This window comes from Oncorhynchus mykiss, chromosome 9 (assembly GCF_057628025.1).
Source record: "Oncorhynchus mykiss isolate SJ-2025 chromosome 9, ASM5762802v1, whole genome shotgun sequence".
In the NCBI taxonomy this organism is placed as follows: Eukaryota; Metazoa; Chordata; class Actinopteri; order Salmoniformes; family Salmonidae; genus Oncorhynchus; species Oncorhynchus mykiss.
The window spans coordinates 84,454,361-84,470,785 of record NC_143030.1 but is presented as its reverse complement, the minus strand read 5'-3'; the positions used below and the strand labels follow the sequence as shown (position 1 = coordinate 84,470,785).

Sequence of the window (16,425 nt, the reverse complement as noted above, 5' to 3'; positions counted from 1 at the left end):
GTGGAGGACCCCCAGTCAGGCCAGAGACAGATGAGCTGGGGGACTGGTGGAGGACCCCCAGTAAGACCAGATGAGCTGGGGGACTGGTGGAGGACCCCCAGTAAGACCAGAGGAGATGGGGAACTGGTGGAAGACCCCCAGTCAGGCCAGAGACAGATGAGCTGGGGGACTGGTGGAGGACCCCCAGTAAGACCAGAGGAGCTGGGGGACTGGTGGAGGACCCCCAGTAAGACCAGAGGAGCTAGGGGACTGGTGGAGGACCCTCAGTAAGACCAGAGGAGCTGGGGGTCTGGTGGAGGACCCCCAGTAAGACCAGAGGAGCTGGGGAACTGGTGGAGGACCCCAGTCAGGCCAGAGACAGATGAGCTAGGGGACTGGTGGAGGACACCCAGTAAGACCTGAGGAGCTGGGGGACTGGTGGATGACCCCCAGTAGGACCAGAGGAGCTGGGGAACTGGTGGAGGATCCCCAGTCAGGCCAGAGACAGATGAGCTAGGGGACTGGTGGAGGACCCCCAGTAAGACCAGAGGAACTGGGGGACTAGTGGAGGACCCCCAGTAAGACCAGAGGAGCTGGGGAACTGGTGGAGGACCCCCAGTCAGGCCAGAGACAGATGAGCTGGGGGACTGGTGGAGGACCCCCAGTTAGACCAGAGTAGCTGGGGGACTGGTGGAGGACCCCCAGTTAGACCAGAGGAGCTGGGGGACTGGTGGAGGACCCCGGTGGACGATGTCATCGATGTACTTATTGATGAAGCCAGTGACTGATGTGGTATACTCCTCATTGTGATCTGAAGAATCCTGGAACATTTTCCAGTCTGTGCTACCAAAACAGTCCTGTAGTGTTGCATCATCTGACCACTTTTGTATTGACTGAATCACCGGTGCTTCCTGCTTTAATTTTTGCTTGAAAGCAGGAATCAGGAGGATAGAGTTATGGTCAGATTTGCCAAATGGAGGTCAAGGGAGAGCTTTGTACACATGTCTGTGTGTGGAGTAAAGGGGTCTAGAGTTTTTTCCCTCTGGTTGCACATTTAACATGCTGGTAGAAATTAGGTCAAACGGATTTAAGTTTCCCTTCATTAGAGTCCCCGGCCACTAGGAGCGCCGCCTCTGGATGAGCGTTTTTCTGTTTGCTTATGGCCTTATACAGCTGATTGAGTGTGGTCTTAGTGCCAGCATCGGTCTGTGGTGGTAAATAGACAGCTACGAAGAATATAGATTAAAACTCTCTAGGTAGATAGCGTGGTCTACAGCTTATCATGAGATACTCTACCTCAGGCGAGCAAAACCTCGAGACTTCCTTCCTTGCACCAGCTGTTGCAAATACACAGACCACCACCACTTGTCTTACCAGAGGCTGCTGTTCTATCTGGCCGATACAGTGTGTAACCCACCAGCTGTATGTTATTCATGTCGTCATTCAGCCACGACTCGGTGAAACATAAGATATTACAGTTTTTAATGTCCCGTTGATGGGATATACGTGCTTGTAGTTTGTCCACTTTATTATTGAGCGATTGTAAGTTGGCCAGTAGTACTGATGGAAAAGGCACCCTCGTTGCCGGATCCTCACAAGGCACCCGATCTCCTTCCGCGACACCGCCGTTTCCCTCTCCTGCGAATGACGGGGATGAGGGCCTGTTCGGGTGTCTGGAATACATCCTTCTCGTATGAATTTTCTTTTTTGTCCAGTTCAAGGTGAGTAATCTCTGTTCTGATGTCCAGAAGCTCTTTTCGGTCATAAGAGACGGTAGCAGCAACATTATGTACAAAACAAGTTACAAACAATGCGAAAAAAACAACAAAATAGCACGGTTGGTTAAGAGCCCATAAAACGGCAGCCATCCCCTCCGGCGCCATTTATATATCCGTCTATACAGCCAATGACTCCAGGGAAGTTCCCATAGTAATAGAACTCTACCTTGTAGTTGGCTTGGGCAGCAGCATCAGCGAAATTGATGTAATTGTCATTCAGTTCACATATAGACTTTGTGGACATTTCTGCATACAGTCAGTTCACTTACACCACACTAATCTCCTGTTTCACGATGGAAGGTTCCAGATGCCAAAAACCTCAAGGTGATCAGCAGTTGTTGGGAAGGAGGGATGGGCCTTCTCTGAAGATAGCCAGATGAAAGCCTTGGCTCAAGCAAACAAATAGATGCATTTTCTTTGTACACACGGAAAAGGTCACAGAAATTGAGTTCTTCAAAATCATTCAGTGAGTTGCTCCTGTCTTTTACCACCCTTTTCTCTGGCCTTGGAGGTGCTCTTTGATCATCATTGAAATAGTCCAGGTAATACATTTTCCTCCGTTGCCAAGTTCAATCTAGGGGCCAACATCCATTAATCTGAAGTTAAGCCTCTGGCCAAGTCTTCACCTCGATCTAGATTAACTCTAATCTTCCTTCTGGAAATCAGATGTTTTAAATCTAGACTAGGGCAAGTGTGAAACTATTTGAAACCATGTCTGAGAAATGTAGTCTGAGAAATTTAGTCTAGGATTAGCCTTAATCTGTGTCCAGGAAACCGCCCTACAAATGGATAACCTGTACAAGCGTGAAATGGAAATGTGCTTTTTACATATCCCAGCTTCCCCTGCGACACTGTCAGAGAGTGGGGTCGCAGCCAGGGAACAGCCATTATTGACAGCGACCCTGGCGCAATTAGGGTTAAGTGCCTTGCTAAAGGGCAGATCGACCTATTTTTCACCTTGAAGACTCGGGAATTCGAACTACACTGACCAAAAATACAAACGCAACATGCAACAACTTCAAAGATTTTGCTGAGTTACAGTCAATAAGGAAATCGGTCAATTAAAATAATTTCATTAGGCCCTAATCTATGGATTTCACATGGAAACCTTATTTTTCCTGCTCAATGGTCTAACCGCTAGGCTACCTGCCGCCACACCAATCCACCTATCAGCATCCACCAACCCACCTATCAACACACAGTACCACACCAACCCACCTATCAACACACAGTACCACACCAACCCACCTATCAGCATCCATAACCCATCATTTTCTTTCTAGGGTTCTTTCTGCTCTGATCTTCTCTCTGTATCCCTCAGGCCTGTTTTCTAGGGTATGAATTGGCGTTAGAGTGTCTAAATTGGCTGGCTCCCACCTGGTGAAGTCTCCTGCTATGACCTGTCATTAAGAGGTTGTAACCTGCATTGACCTGTTGCTGTCTTCAGACTGGACTCTTCTCTTGATCTCAGTTTCATGCTTCCCAAATGGCACACTATTCCCTATATAGTGCACTACTTTTGCCTAGGGCCTGTAGGTAATAGGGCTCTGGTCAGTTTTGCACTATATAGGGAAAGTAGTGCACTATATAGGGAATAGGGTGATGGTTTTTGTTGTTGTATTTAACCTTTATTTAACTAGTCATGGTTTTTCATGACAACAACAATGTTAATTATTGTCCTCCTTGTTGTTAATGTGGTTCTAAAAAATATATTCACTGATGTTTCAGTTTGACATCTTGTCCTGTTTCAGTTTGTCATCTTGTCCTGTTTCAGTTTGTCATCTTGTCCTGTTTCAGTTTGTCATCTTGTCCTGTTTCAGTTTGTCATCTTGTCCTGTTTCAGTTTGTCATCTTGTCCTATTTCAGTTTGTCATCTTGTCCTGTTTCAGTCTGACATCTTGTCCTGTTTCAGTCTGACATCTTGTCCTGTTTCAGTCTGACATCTTGTCCTGTTTCAGTCTGACATCTTGTCCTATTTCAGTTTGACATCTTGTCCTGTTTCAGTTTGACATCTTGTCCTATTTCAGTCTGACATCTTGTCCTGTTTCAGTTTGACATCTTGTCCTGTTTCAGTCTGACATCTTGTCCTGTTTCAGTCTGACATCTTGTCCTGTTTCAGTTTGACATCTTGTCCTGTTTCAGTCTGACATCTTGTCCTGTTTCAGTTTGTCATCTTGTCCTGTTTCAGTTTGTCATCTTGTCCTGTTTCAGTTTGTCATCTTGTCCTGTTTCAGTTTGACATCTTGTCCTGTTTCAGTTTGACATCTTGTCCTGTTTCAGTTTGTCATCTTGTCCTGTTTCAGTTTGTCATCTTGTCCTGTTTCAGTTTGTCATCTTGTCCTGTTTCAGTTTGTCATCTTGTCCTGTTTCAGTTTGTCATCTTGTCCTATTTCAGTTTGTCATCTTGTCCTGTTTCAGTTTGACATCTTGTCCTATTTCAGTTTGTCATCTTGTCCTGTTTCAGTTTGACATCTTGTCCTATTTCAGTTTGTCATCTTGTCCTGTTTCAGTTTGACATCTTGTCCTATTTCAGTTTGTCATCTTGTCCTGTTTCAGTTTGACATCTTGTCCTATTTCAGTTTGTCATCTTGTCCTGTTTCAGTTTGTCATCTTGTCCTATTTCAGTTTGTCATCTTGTCCTGTTTCAGTTTGACATCTTGTCCTATTTCAGTTTGTCATCTTGTCCTGTTTCAGTTTGTCATCTTGTCCTATTTCAGTTTGACATCTTGTCCTGTTTCAGTTTGTCATCTTGTCCTGTTTCAGTTTGACATCTTGTCCTATTTCAGTTTGTCATCTTGTCCTGTTTCAGTTTGTCATCTTGTCCTATTTCAGTTTGACATCTTGTCCTGTTTCAGTCTGACATCTTGTCCTGTTTCAGTTTGACATCTTGTCCTGTTTCAGTTTGTCATCTTGTCCTATTTCAGTTTGTCATCTTGTCCTGTTTCAGTTTGTCATCTTGTCCTGTTTCAGTTTGTCATCTTGTCCTGTTTCAGTTTGTCATCTTGTCCTATTTCAGTTTGTCATCTTGTCCTGTTTCAGTCTGACATCTTCTCCTGTTTCAGTCTGACATCTTGTCCTATTTCAGTTTGACATCTTGTCCTGTTTCAGTTTGACATCTTGTCCTGTTTCAGTTTGACATCTTGTCCTGTTTCAGTCTGACATCTTGTCCTGTTTCAGTTTGACATCTTGTCCTGTTTCAGTCTGACATCTTGTCCTGTTTCAGTCTGACATCTTGTCCTGTTTCAGTTTGACATCTTGTCCTGTTTCAGTCTGACATCTTGTCCTGTTTCAGTCTGACATCTTGTCCTGTTTCAGTTTGACATCTTGTCCTGTTTCAGTCTGACATCTTGTCCTGTTTCAGTCTGACATCTTGTCCTGTTTCAGTTTGACATCTTGTCCTGTTTCAGTCTGACATCTTGTCCTGTTTCAGTTTGACATCTTGTCCTGTTTCAGTTTGACATCTTGTCCTGTTTCAGTTTGTCATCTTGTCCTATTTCAGTTTGTCATCTTGTCCTGTTTCAGTTTGACGTCTTGTCCTGTTTCAGTTTGACGTCTTGTCCTGTGATTCACGTCTTGTTGAAGAGAAGTTTAAACGCACAGTGAAATAATGACAATCATGATATTCATTTAAGGGGATGATTTTGACATATTTCTGTGAACCTACGGTTGTGTCTAAAAGGCACCTGATAATAGTGCACTATAATTTATATTCATTATTCATTGTTAATAGTAACAATAAAGACGTGTTTGAATGTTGAAGATTTAAAAATTTTTTTTAAATGCCTTCATTTGTCTATTGACCAATTTAGGGGTTTTGATGTACATTTTAAATGTGATATAATGTGATATAATTTGATGAATTTTGACAATTATCTCAGAACAGGTTTTATACATTTGTTTGAATAAAGTGTAATTTGCCAAATATGACATTGCTGTGTCTATTAATGCCTAGTTTATGGGTAATTCAGGCCCTAAATTACCATTGGACACTAATCTAAGGTTTTGAGCATAGAGAGGTGTATTCTAGATTCTATTTAATTCAGGCCCTAAATTACCATTGGACACTAATCTAAGGTTTTGAGCATAGAGAGGTGTATTCTAGATTCTATTTCTACCTTGCTAGGAGTAGGCCACAGCTATTTTCTAGATTGTATTTCTACCTTTATGTTCTAGTATTCAATAAGTTTATTCTGTCTTTTTGCTGGAGGCATAGCTGCGGGAAGATCTTTGGGGCAGGAGGTGCTGCGATTTGTTTCACAGACAGACGGCTACATCAGTCTGCTAATACAGGATTAATAAAGGCCCAGTGCACTACTTTTGTGAAAAGAATAAACCTTAATTCTCATCTTTCAGGGGTGCTGCAGCACCATAATATGGAGGTCCAAAGCTGCCATAATTACAATGAAATAAAACATTAATTAGCAAGGAAATACAAAAATACTGACTAAAATGTATTCATTTTCTCTTTATCTGTAATAATTGTTCAATTACAAATGTATTAAAACTTTAATCAATTTATATATTCATTCATTTAATATAGTTCCGTATTTCTTCCTCCCATATGAGAATGAGGGGGTGTCAATCAAACGTCTAGGAGAGGTATCTACTAGAGGTCGGCCAATTAATCGGAACGTCCGATTTCAAGTTTTCATAACAATCGGAAATCGGTATTTTGCAGATTTTTATATATATATATATATATATATATATATATATATATATATATATATATATATATATATTTTTAATTAGGCAAGTCAGTTAAGAACACATTCTTATTTTCAATGATGGCCTAGGAACGTTGTGCCTCGTTTAGGGGCAGAACAACAGATTTTTACCTTGTCAGCTTGGGGGATCCAATCTTGCAACCTTACAGTTAACTAGTCCGACGCTCGAACCACCTGATTACATTTTTATTTTTTAATTTTTTATACAGCCCTTCGTACGTCAGCTGATATCTCAAAGTGCTGTACAGAAACCCAGCCTAAAACCCCAAACAGAAAGCAATGCAGGTGTACTGGCTGTGCCTGGTGGAGATTATAACAGAACATGGCCAAGATGTTCAAATGTTCATAAATGACCAGCATGGTCCAATAATAATAAGGCAGAACAGTTGAAACTGGAGCAGCAGCACGGCCAGGTGGACTGCGGACAGCAAGGAGTCATCATGTCAGGTAGTCCTGAGGCATGGTCCTAGGGCTCAGGTCCTCCGAGAGAGAGAAAGAAAGAGAGAAAGAGAGAATTAGAGAGAGCACACTTAAATTCACACAGGACACCGAATAGGACAGGCGAAGTACTCCAGGTATAACAAACTGACCCTAGCCCCCCGACACATAAACTACTGCAGCATAAATACTGGAGGCTGAGACAGGAGGAGTCAGGAGACACTGTGGCTCCATCCGAGGACACCCCCGGACAGGGCCAAACAGGAAGGAATATAACCCCACCCACTTTGCCAAAGCACAGCCCCCACACCACTAGAGGGATATCTTCAACCACCAACTTACCATCCTGAGACAAGGCTGAGTATAGCCCACAAAGATCTCCGCCACGGCACAACCCAAGGAGGGGCGCCAACCCAGACAGGAAGATCACATCAGTGACTCAACCCACTCAAGTGACGCACCCTCCTATGGACAGTATGAAAGATTGCACTCCACGAGGAGCATGCCTGTTACGCGAATGCAGTAAGCCAAGGTAAGTTGCTAGCTAGCATTAAACTTATCTTATAAAAAAACAATCAATCAACGACTGTCGTTGCTCCAATGTGTACTTAACCATAAACATCAATGCCTTTCTTAAAATCAATACACAAGTATATATTTTTAAACCTGCATATTTAGCTAAAATAAATCCAGGATAGCAGATGAAATTGTGTCACCTCTTGCGTTCATTGCACGCAGACTCAGGGTATATGCAACAGTTTGGGCTGCCTGGCTCTTTGCGAACTAACTTGCCAGAATATTATGACATAACATTGAAGGTTGTGCAATGTAACAGGAATATTTAGACTCATGGATGCCACCCGTTAGATAAAATACGGAACGGAATAAACATTTTGTTTTCGAGGTGATAGTTTCCGGATTTGACCTAAGGCTCGTATTTCTGTGTGTTTATAGTTAGTCTATGATTTGATATTTGATAGAGCAGTCTTAGGGGTGGTAGGCAGCAGCAGGCTCGTAATAGTCAAAGGTATATGGTTTAGAGAGAAATAGTCGACGCGTTATAATTCCTGTAATAACTTGCGGCTGAACTTGAAAGAGGTTCCTTTGTTATTTTACCGTTCATGTCTTCCATAGAGAATGTCTTGATCTACTTCAAATAAGGTCTGTGTTTCGTGCAGGTTTAAACCGCCTCTGTTCATGTCTTCCATAGAGAATGTCTTGATCTATTTCCAATCAGGTCTGTGTTTCGTGCAGGTTAGGGTTCAGGCTTAAACCGCCTCGGCATTTTGGTACCTGTGTAAATCTCACTAGGATAAGGCAACGTTTGTCAAAATATTTTCATAAATCCACTCTACAAAAAAATAATCTTCGCTTATATTTAGCCAATATTGATCAGAGTTACCTTGTCCTATGGATATCTACACAGTTATAAAATGTGCAAGGTGGTGTAAGCCGACACGAAACAGACCTTATTTTAAGTGAATCTAAAAATATCCTATGGAATAAATGAATGAAGGAACCGCTTTTCAGATTTTTCTAGAAGGTGTCATGGGAATTATGACTTGCACTTTGGTAGTCAATTCTTACCATGTCCATTATTAAAATAGGATTTCCTGCATATAGAAATTACAGTTTTTGTTTTCATCATTCATGTTATTTGAGACTTAATTTATTTTATTTATGTATGATATTAAGTTACACTAAAAGTGTTCATTGTTCATTCAGTATTGTAATTGTCATTATTACAAAAATGTGTGTGTGTATATATATATATATATATATATATATATATAATTATAATTATTTATTTATTTATTAAATCGGCCGATTAATCGGTATCGGCTTTTTTTTTGTCCTCCAATAATCGGTATCGGTATCTGCGTTGAAAAATCATAATCGGGCGACTTCTCGTATCTACCGCACCATTGGTTGATCAATGTCACAGTGCGTAGCTCCACTACTTTTGCACCACCTATGTGAAGCTAGCCACAATAATGATTAGCCAGAACACAACAGTAGAATTTGCGGTTCACCTTCAAAATAAAAGTCTTGCATTGAAACTGATGCAAACAGTACCAATAGTGGAATGACTCCATATTTGAACTGGATAATGCTGAGCACGGTTGGAATGCTGATATGTATATTTAATCAGATGAAATCACACTGTGGATGTATTAAGACGTCAGAATTCCATTGGGTCATACTGTATGCATGGTACACCCTTGCCTATGGATCTTGCGTCCATGAAATGTTCATAACTGTGAAAGGTTTACACAAATATTAGCATCGTGTCTCTTATTAACAAGGCTAATCTGAAAACAAGACTCCCTAAATTCTATCAGCATATCGATTGTGTAACCAGGGCTGGTAAAACCCTGGATCATTGTTTTTCTAACTTCCGCGACGCATAGAAGGCCCTCTCCAACCTCCTTTTGGAAAAGCTGACCACGACTCCATTTTGTTGCTTCCTGCCTATAGACAGAAACTAAAACAGGAAGCTCCCGCGCTCAGGTCTGTTCAACGCTGGTCCAACCAATCTGATTCCACGCTTCAAGATTGCTTCGATCATGTGGACTGCGATATGTTCCGCATTGTGTCAAACAACAACATTGACAAATACGCTGATTCGGTGAGCGAGTTTATTAGCAAGTGCATCGGCGATGTCGTACCCACAGCAACTATTAAAACATTCCCAAACCAGAAACTGTGGATTGATGGCAGCATTCGCGCGATACTGAAAGCGCGAACCACTGCTTTTAATCAGGGCAAGGTGACCGGAAACATGACTGAATACAAACAGTGTATCTATTCCCTCCGCAAGGCAATCAAACAATCTAAGCGTCAGTATAGAGACAAAGTAGAGTCGCAATTCAACGGCTCAGACACAAGAGGTATGTGGCAGGGTCTAAAGTCAATCACGGATTACAAAAAGAAAACCAGCCCTGTCGCGGACCAGGATGTCTTGCTCCCAGACAGACTAAACAACTTCTTTGCTCGCTTTGAGGACAATACAGTGCCAATGACACGGCCCACTACCAAAACCTGCGGACTCTCCTTTAGGTTAGATTACTCGTTGGTTATTAATGCATTGTCGGAACTAGAAGCACAAGCATTTCGCTACACTCGCATTAACATCTGCTAACCATGTGTATGTGACCAATAAAATTTGATTTGATATTACAGGACTTTAACACCACTGTGAAATTCTCCACATTAGCACACCAGCCAATAGGCTGAAAAGTGATTTCCGTCAGTCTTGCAATAAGAGTTATGACACTTATACTCTTCACAGTTGTGTTCAGTTGGTGTCACTGAATAGGCTGATACCCCATTGTTATTGATCCACAATCTATAGGTGAGGCTGTACAGTGAAACATATGTATGCCCCCAATGCAATGATAAAGTCCAATTAATCCACAATACGATTTTCTAATTTCTTTTTAGATTTTCTTTTTCTAATCAACAAATTGTCTTTTGTTGAATTTATATAACACCGAAAACTTGTTAAGCATTATCTTTTGCAAATATGGCATGATTCCACTATTTGTATCTGTTTCAAAGCGGGACATTTATTTTGAAGGCAAAAAATTCCACATTTTCCAAAAACTTTCTTGTACTTTCCTGAACAGACTTTGAGATACGCTTCATGGATATGGACCCTGGAAGAAAACTGTTGCCCTATAACTTGACCAGCTGTCCTTTCAACACAGGACCCTAGAGCAGGTGTAGACAACCCTGTTCCTGTAGTGCCACAGGACCCTAGAGCAGGGGTAGACAACCCTGTTCCTGTAGTACCACAGGACCCTAGAGCAGGGGTAGACAACCCTGTTCCTGTAGTACCACAGGACCCTAGAGCAGGAGTAGACAACCCTGTTCCAGCAGTACCACAGGACCCTAGAGCAGGGGTAGACAACCCTGTTCCTGTAGTACCACAGGACCCTAGAGCAGGGGTAGACAACCCTGTTCCTGTAGTACCACAGGACCCTAGAGCAGGAGTAGACAACCCTGTTCCTGTAGTACCACAGGACCCTAGAGCAGGGGTAGACAACCCTGTTCCTGCAGTACCACAGGACCCTAGAGCAGGGGCAGACAACCCTGTTCCTGGAGTACCACAGGACCCTAGAGCAGGGGTAGACAACCCTGTTCCTGTAGTACCACAGGACCCTAGAGCAGGGGTAGACAACCCTGTTCCAGCAGTACCACAGGACCCTAGAGCAGGGGTAGACAACCCTGTTCCTGTAGTACCACAGGACCCTAGAGCAGGGGTAGACAACCCTGTTCCTGTAGTACCACAGGACCCTAGAGCAGGAGTAGACAACCCTGTTCCTGTAGTACCACAGGACCCTAGAGCAGGGGTAGACAACCCTGTTCCTGCAGTACCACAGGACCCTAGAGCAGGGGCAGACAACCCTGTTCCTGTAGTACCACAGGACCCTAGAGCAGGGGTAGACAACCCTGTTCCTGTAGTACCACAGGACCCTAGAGCAGGGGTAGACAACCCTGTTCCTGTAGTACCACAGGACCCTAGAGCAGGTGTAGACAACCCTGTTCCTGTAGTACCACAGGACCCTAGAGCAGGGGTAGACAACCCTGTTCCTGCAGTACCACAGGACCCTAGAGCAGGGGTAGACAACCCTGTTCCTGGAGTACCACAGGACCCTAGAGCAGGTGTAGACAACCCTGTTCCTGTAGTACCACAGGACCCTAGAGCAGGGGTAGACAACCCTGTTCCTGTAGTACCACAGGACACTAGAGCAGGGGTAGACAACCCTGTTCCTGTAGTACCACAGGACCATAGAGCAGGGGTAGACAACCCTGTTCCTGTAGTACCACAGGACCCTAGAGCAGGTGTAGACAACCCTGTTCCTGCAGTACCACAGGACCCTAGAGCAGGGGTAGACAACCCTGTTCCTGTAGTACCACAGGACCCTAGAGCAGGAGTAGACAACCCTGTTCCTGTAGTACCACAGGACCCTAGAGCAGGAGTAGACAACCCTGTTCCTGTAGTACCACAGGACCCTAGAGCAGGAGTAGACAACCCTGTTCCTGCAGTACCACAGGACCCTAGAGCAGGTGTAGACAACCCTGTTCCTGTAGTACCACAGGACCCTAGAGCAGGGGTAGACAACCCTGTTCCTGCAGTACCACAGGACCCTAGAGCAGGGGTAGACAACCCTGTTCCTGGAGTGCTGCAAGTACTGCAGGATTTTGTTTCATTAAGGCACCTCACCATGGGAGCATTCAGTTCGCTTGAACGTTTGCTACATTGTGTAACGGTTTGAACTGAATGCCACGTTTTCCAAAAACATTCTTGTATGGTCTTGAACCGACTTTGAGATACGTTTGCTCTGTTCGGTGCCTGGGTATGGCTTGAAGCAGTGCATTTTGAACCCACAACCCAAACCCACCTTGTTTTTCAACCAGTCGTTCAGTACCGTTTCCAGTACGTTTTTATATACTGAGCGCAGCCCTGACCAACTAAGCTAATAGATCAGTTCAGTGATTTCCTGAATTCCACACACCTGGTCTTCCAGGTCGGTTAATCAAAAACATGAGCCTGCAGCACTCCAGGACCAGGGTTGCCCCTGCCCTAGAGGTGTTAGTCAATGCTTATGAACTGAATATTGTATGTGAATATCCATATATCAATCAGTGGAGGCTCCTCAGAGTAGGACCATCCTCCTCAGTGAATGTTTTTTTAAATAATTGTGAAACAATAAAAAAAGTTATCCTTTTTAGATTAAACTACACTAAATACATTCACGTCACCAAATAATTGATTAAAACACACCGTTTTGCAATGGAGGTCCCCAGTAGCCTCAACAGCGCTCTCTGGGGTAGCAACCTGGTGTAGCCGGAGGACAGCTAGTTTCCATCCTCCTCTGGGTACATTGACTTCAATACAAAACCTAGGAGGCTCATGGTTCTCACCCCCATCCACAGATTTACACAGTAATTATGACAACTTTCAAACTCTTGTAGCATGAACTGACATGTTGTCCCCCCAATCAAAGGATCAGAGAATGAATCTAGTACTGAAAGCATAAGCTACAGCTAGCTAGCACTGCAGCACTGCAGTGCATAACATGTGGTGAGTAGATGACCCAAAGAGAGAGAAAGACAATAGTTGAACAGTTTAACTAATGAATGTCTTCAAAAAGGAAAGAGAAAGAGCGAGAGAGATATATTTTGCAACACTTACCTACTCAAACAGAAAGGGATGCTAGCTGGCTATGGCTATGCAACACTGGAACCCTTCCAAGTATTCCTATTTGTATTTATTATGTCACGAACGTGGTCAGGGAAATGACCGGACCAAGGTGCAGCGTGGTGAGCGTACATTTATTTTTATTTAGAAAGTCGCCAACAAAAACAAGAAACAAAGAAACTAACGTGAAGCTGACTAGAGCTATACAGGCCACTAACACAGACATCTACCCACAAAATACCAAAGGAAAAAAGGCTGCCTAAGTATGATTCCCAATCAGAGACAACGATAGCCAGCTGTCCCTGATTGAGAACCATACCGGGCGGCAGGGTAGCCTAGTGGTTAGAGCGTTGGACTAGTAACCGGAAGGTTGCGAGTTCAAACCCCCGAGCTGACAAGGTACAAATCTGTCGTTCTGCCCCTGAACAGGCAGTTAACCCACTGTTCCCAGGCCGTCATTGAAAATAAGAATTTGTTCTTAACTGACTTGCCTGGTTAAATAAAGGTAAAATAAAAAAAAATAAAAAAAAAAAAAAACATAGAAACAGAAAACATAGAAATAAAGAAACTAGAATGCCCACCCTAGTCACACCCTGGCCTACCCAAAATAGAGAATAAAAGCCTCTTTATGACCAGGGAATGACAGGATCCCCATTAGTTCCTGCCAAAGCAGCAGCTACTCTTCAAGGGGTACAGCAAAATTAAGGCAGTTTATGCAATTTTTAAAACATTATAATACATTCACAACACACTGTGTGCCCTCAGGCCCCTACTCCACCACTACCATATATCTACAGTACTAAATCCATGTGTCTGTATGGTGCGTATGTTAGTGCGTGTGTGTGCACGTGTGTGTGTGTGTGTGTGTGTGTGTGTGTGTGTGTGTGTGTGTGTGTGTGTGTATGCATGTGTCTGTGCCAATGTTTGTGTTGTTTTACAGTCACCTCTGTTCCATAAGGTGTATTTTTATCAGCTTTTTAAATCTGATTCTACTGCTGCATCAGATACCTGATGTGGAATAGAGTTCCATGTAGTCATGGCTCTATGTAGTACTGTGTGCCTCCCAGCTAATTGCATGGATTATTTTCCTAATAATAGTGTAAAATGAACATTTGTACAGACAGACCATGTGAAGGCCAAATTACAGAGGAGGAACTTCTTGATGCCTTTAAAGCCTTTAAGGCTGGGAAACCTCAGGGCTGGATGGCATACCAGTGGAGGTATAACAAACCTCAGGGCTGGATGGCAGACCAGTGGAGGTATAACAAACCTCAGGGCTGGATGGCATACCAGTGGAAGTATAACAAACCTCAGGGCTGAATGGCAGACCAGTGGAGGTATAACAAACCTCAGGGCTGGATGGCATACCAGTGGAGGTATAACAAACCTCAGGGCTGGATGGCAGACCAGTGGAGGTATAACAAACCTCAGGGCTGGATGGCAGACCAGTGGAGGTATAACAAACCTCAGGGCTGGATGGCAGACCAGTGGAGGTATAACAAACCTCAGGGCTGGATGGCAGACCAGTGGAGGTATAACAAACCTCAGGGCTGGATGGCAGACCAGTGGAGGTATAACAAACCTCAGGGCTGGATGGCAGACCAGTGGAGGTATAACAAACCTCAGGGCTGGATGGCAGACCAGTGGAGGTATAACAAACCTCAGGGCTGGATGGCAGACCAGTGGAGGTATAACAAACCTCAGGGCTGGATGGCAGACCAGTGGAGGTATAACAAACCTCAGGGCTGGATGGCAGACCAGTGGAAGTATAACAAACCTCAGGGCTGGATGGCAGACCAGTGGAGGTATAACAAACCTCAGGGCTGGATGGCAGACCAGTGGAGGTATAACAAACCTCAGGGCTGGATGGCAGACCAGTGGAGGTATAACAAACCTCAGGGCTGGATGGCAGACCAGTGGAGGTATAACAAACCTCAGGGCTGGATGGCATACCAGTGGAAGTATAGCAAACCTTTTTGTGATATACTCAGAGGACCGTTATTAGCATGTTTTAACCACTCCTATATAAATGGTCGATTATCGGGCACACAACAAGGTCTGATATCATTATTACTGAAACAGGACCCAAGTGGTGTATATATAAAGGTCCAGTCCGTTTAAAAACTTGGAGGCCCCCTACACTTCAGTGTTGTGATGCAAAAATCCTAGCAAAATGCTTGGCACATAGAACTAAAAAAGTATTGTCAGATATTATTCATCCTAATCAGACAGTTTTTTTTACATGGACGACACCTTGGAGATAATATAAGACTATAAGTACTGGAAACAATAGAACACTATGAAATATCGGGGACACCAGGCCTGGTTTTCATAGCTGATTTTGAAAAGGCTTTTGATAAAGTATGACTGAAGTTTATATATAAATGCCTAGAATATTTCAATTTTGGGGAATCTCTTATAAAATGGGGTAAAGTTATGTATAGAAACCCTAGGTGCAAAATAGTAAATAATGGCTACATCTCAGAAAGTTTTAAACTATCTAGAGGAGAAAAACAAGGTTGTCCATTATGGGTATATTTATTTATTATTGCATGTCGAAAAGTTAGCTGTTAAAATTAGATCAAACAATAATATTAAGGGATTGGAAATCCATGGCTTAAAAACAAACGTGTCAATGTACGCTGATGATTCATGTTTTCTTTTAAAACCACAAGTAGAATCTCTCCACGGCCTCATAGAGGATCTAGATACTTTTGACAAGTAGAATCCCTCCACAGCCTCATAGAGGATCGAGATACTTTTACCAAGTAGAATCCCTCCACAGCCTCATAGAGGATCGAGATACTTTTACCAAGTAGAATCCCTCCACGGCCTCATAGAGGATCGAGATACTTTTACCAAGTAGTATCCCTCCACAGCCTCATAGAGGATCTAGATACTTTTACCAAGTAGAATCCCTCCACAGCCTCATAGAGGATCTAGATACTTTTACCAAGTAGAATCCCTCCACGGCCTCATAGAGGATCGAGATACTTTTACCAAGTAGAATCCCTCCACGGCCTCATAGAGGATCTAGATACTTTTGACAAGTAGAATCCCTCCACAGCCTCATAGAGGATCTAGATACTTTTACCAAGTAGAATCCCTCCACAGCCTCATAGAGGATCTAGATACTTTTACCAAGTAGAATCCCTCCACAGCCTCATAGAGGATCGAGATACTTTTACCAAGTAGAATCCCTCCACAGCCTCATAGAGGATCGAGATACTTTTGCCAAGTAGAATCCCTCCACAGCCTCATAGAGGATCGAGATACTTTTACCAAGTAGAATCCC

General features: G+C 43.3%; 1 protein-coding gene across 4 annotated transcripts in view; it reads left to right on the top strand.

Moving 5' to 3' along the window:
- LOC110532875 (mitochondrial carnitine/acylcarnitine carrier protein) overlaps positions 1 to 5,679 on the top strand; it is a 28,618-nt gene extending 22,939 nt beyond the window's left edge. For 3 of the 4 annotated variants that reach the window (XM_090185609.1, XM_036989143.2, XM_090185610.1), the window contains one exon: positions 3,079 to 5,679. In XM_090185609.1, the coding sequence (XP_090041735.1) occupies positions 3,079 to 3,098 (20 nt within the window). In that variant the 3' untranslated portion in view covers positions 3,099 to 5,679. The remainder of the gene's footprint in view (positions 1 to 3,078) is intronic. The other variant, XM_090185611.1, reaches the window with a different exon arrangement.
- Positions 5,680 to 16,425: the final 10,746 nt, after the last annotated feature.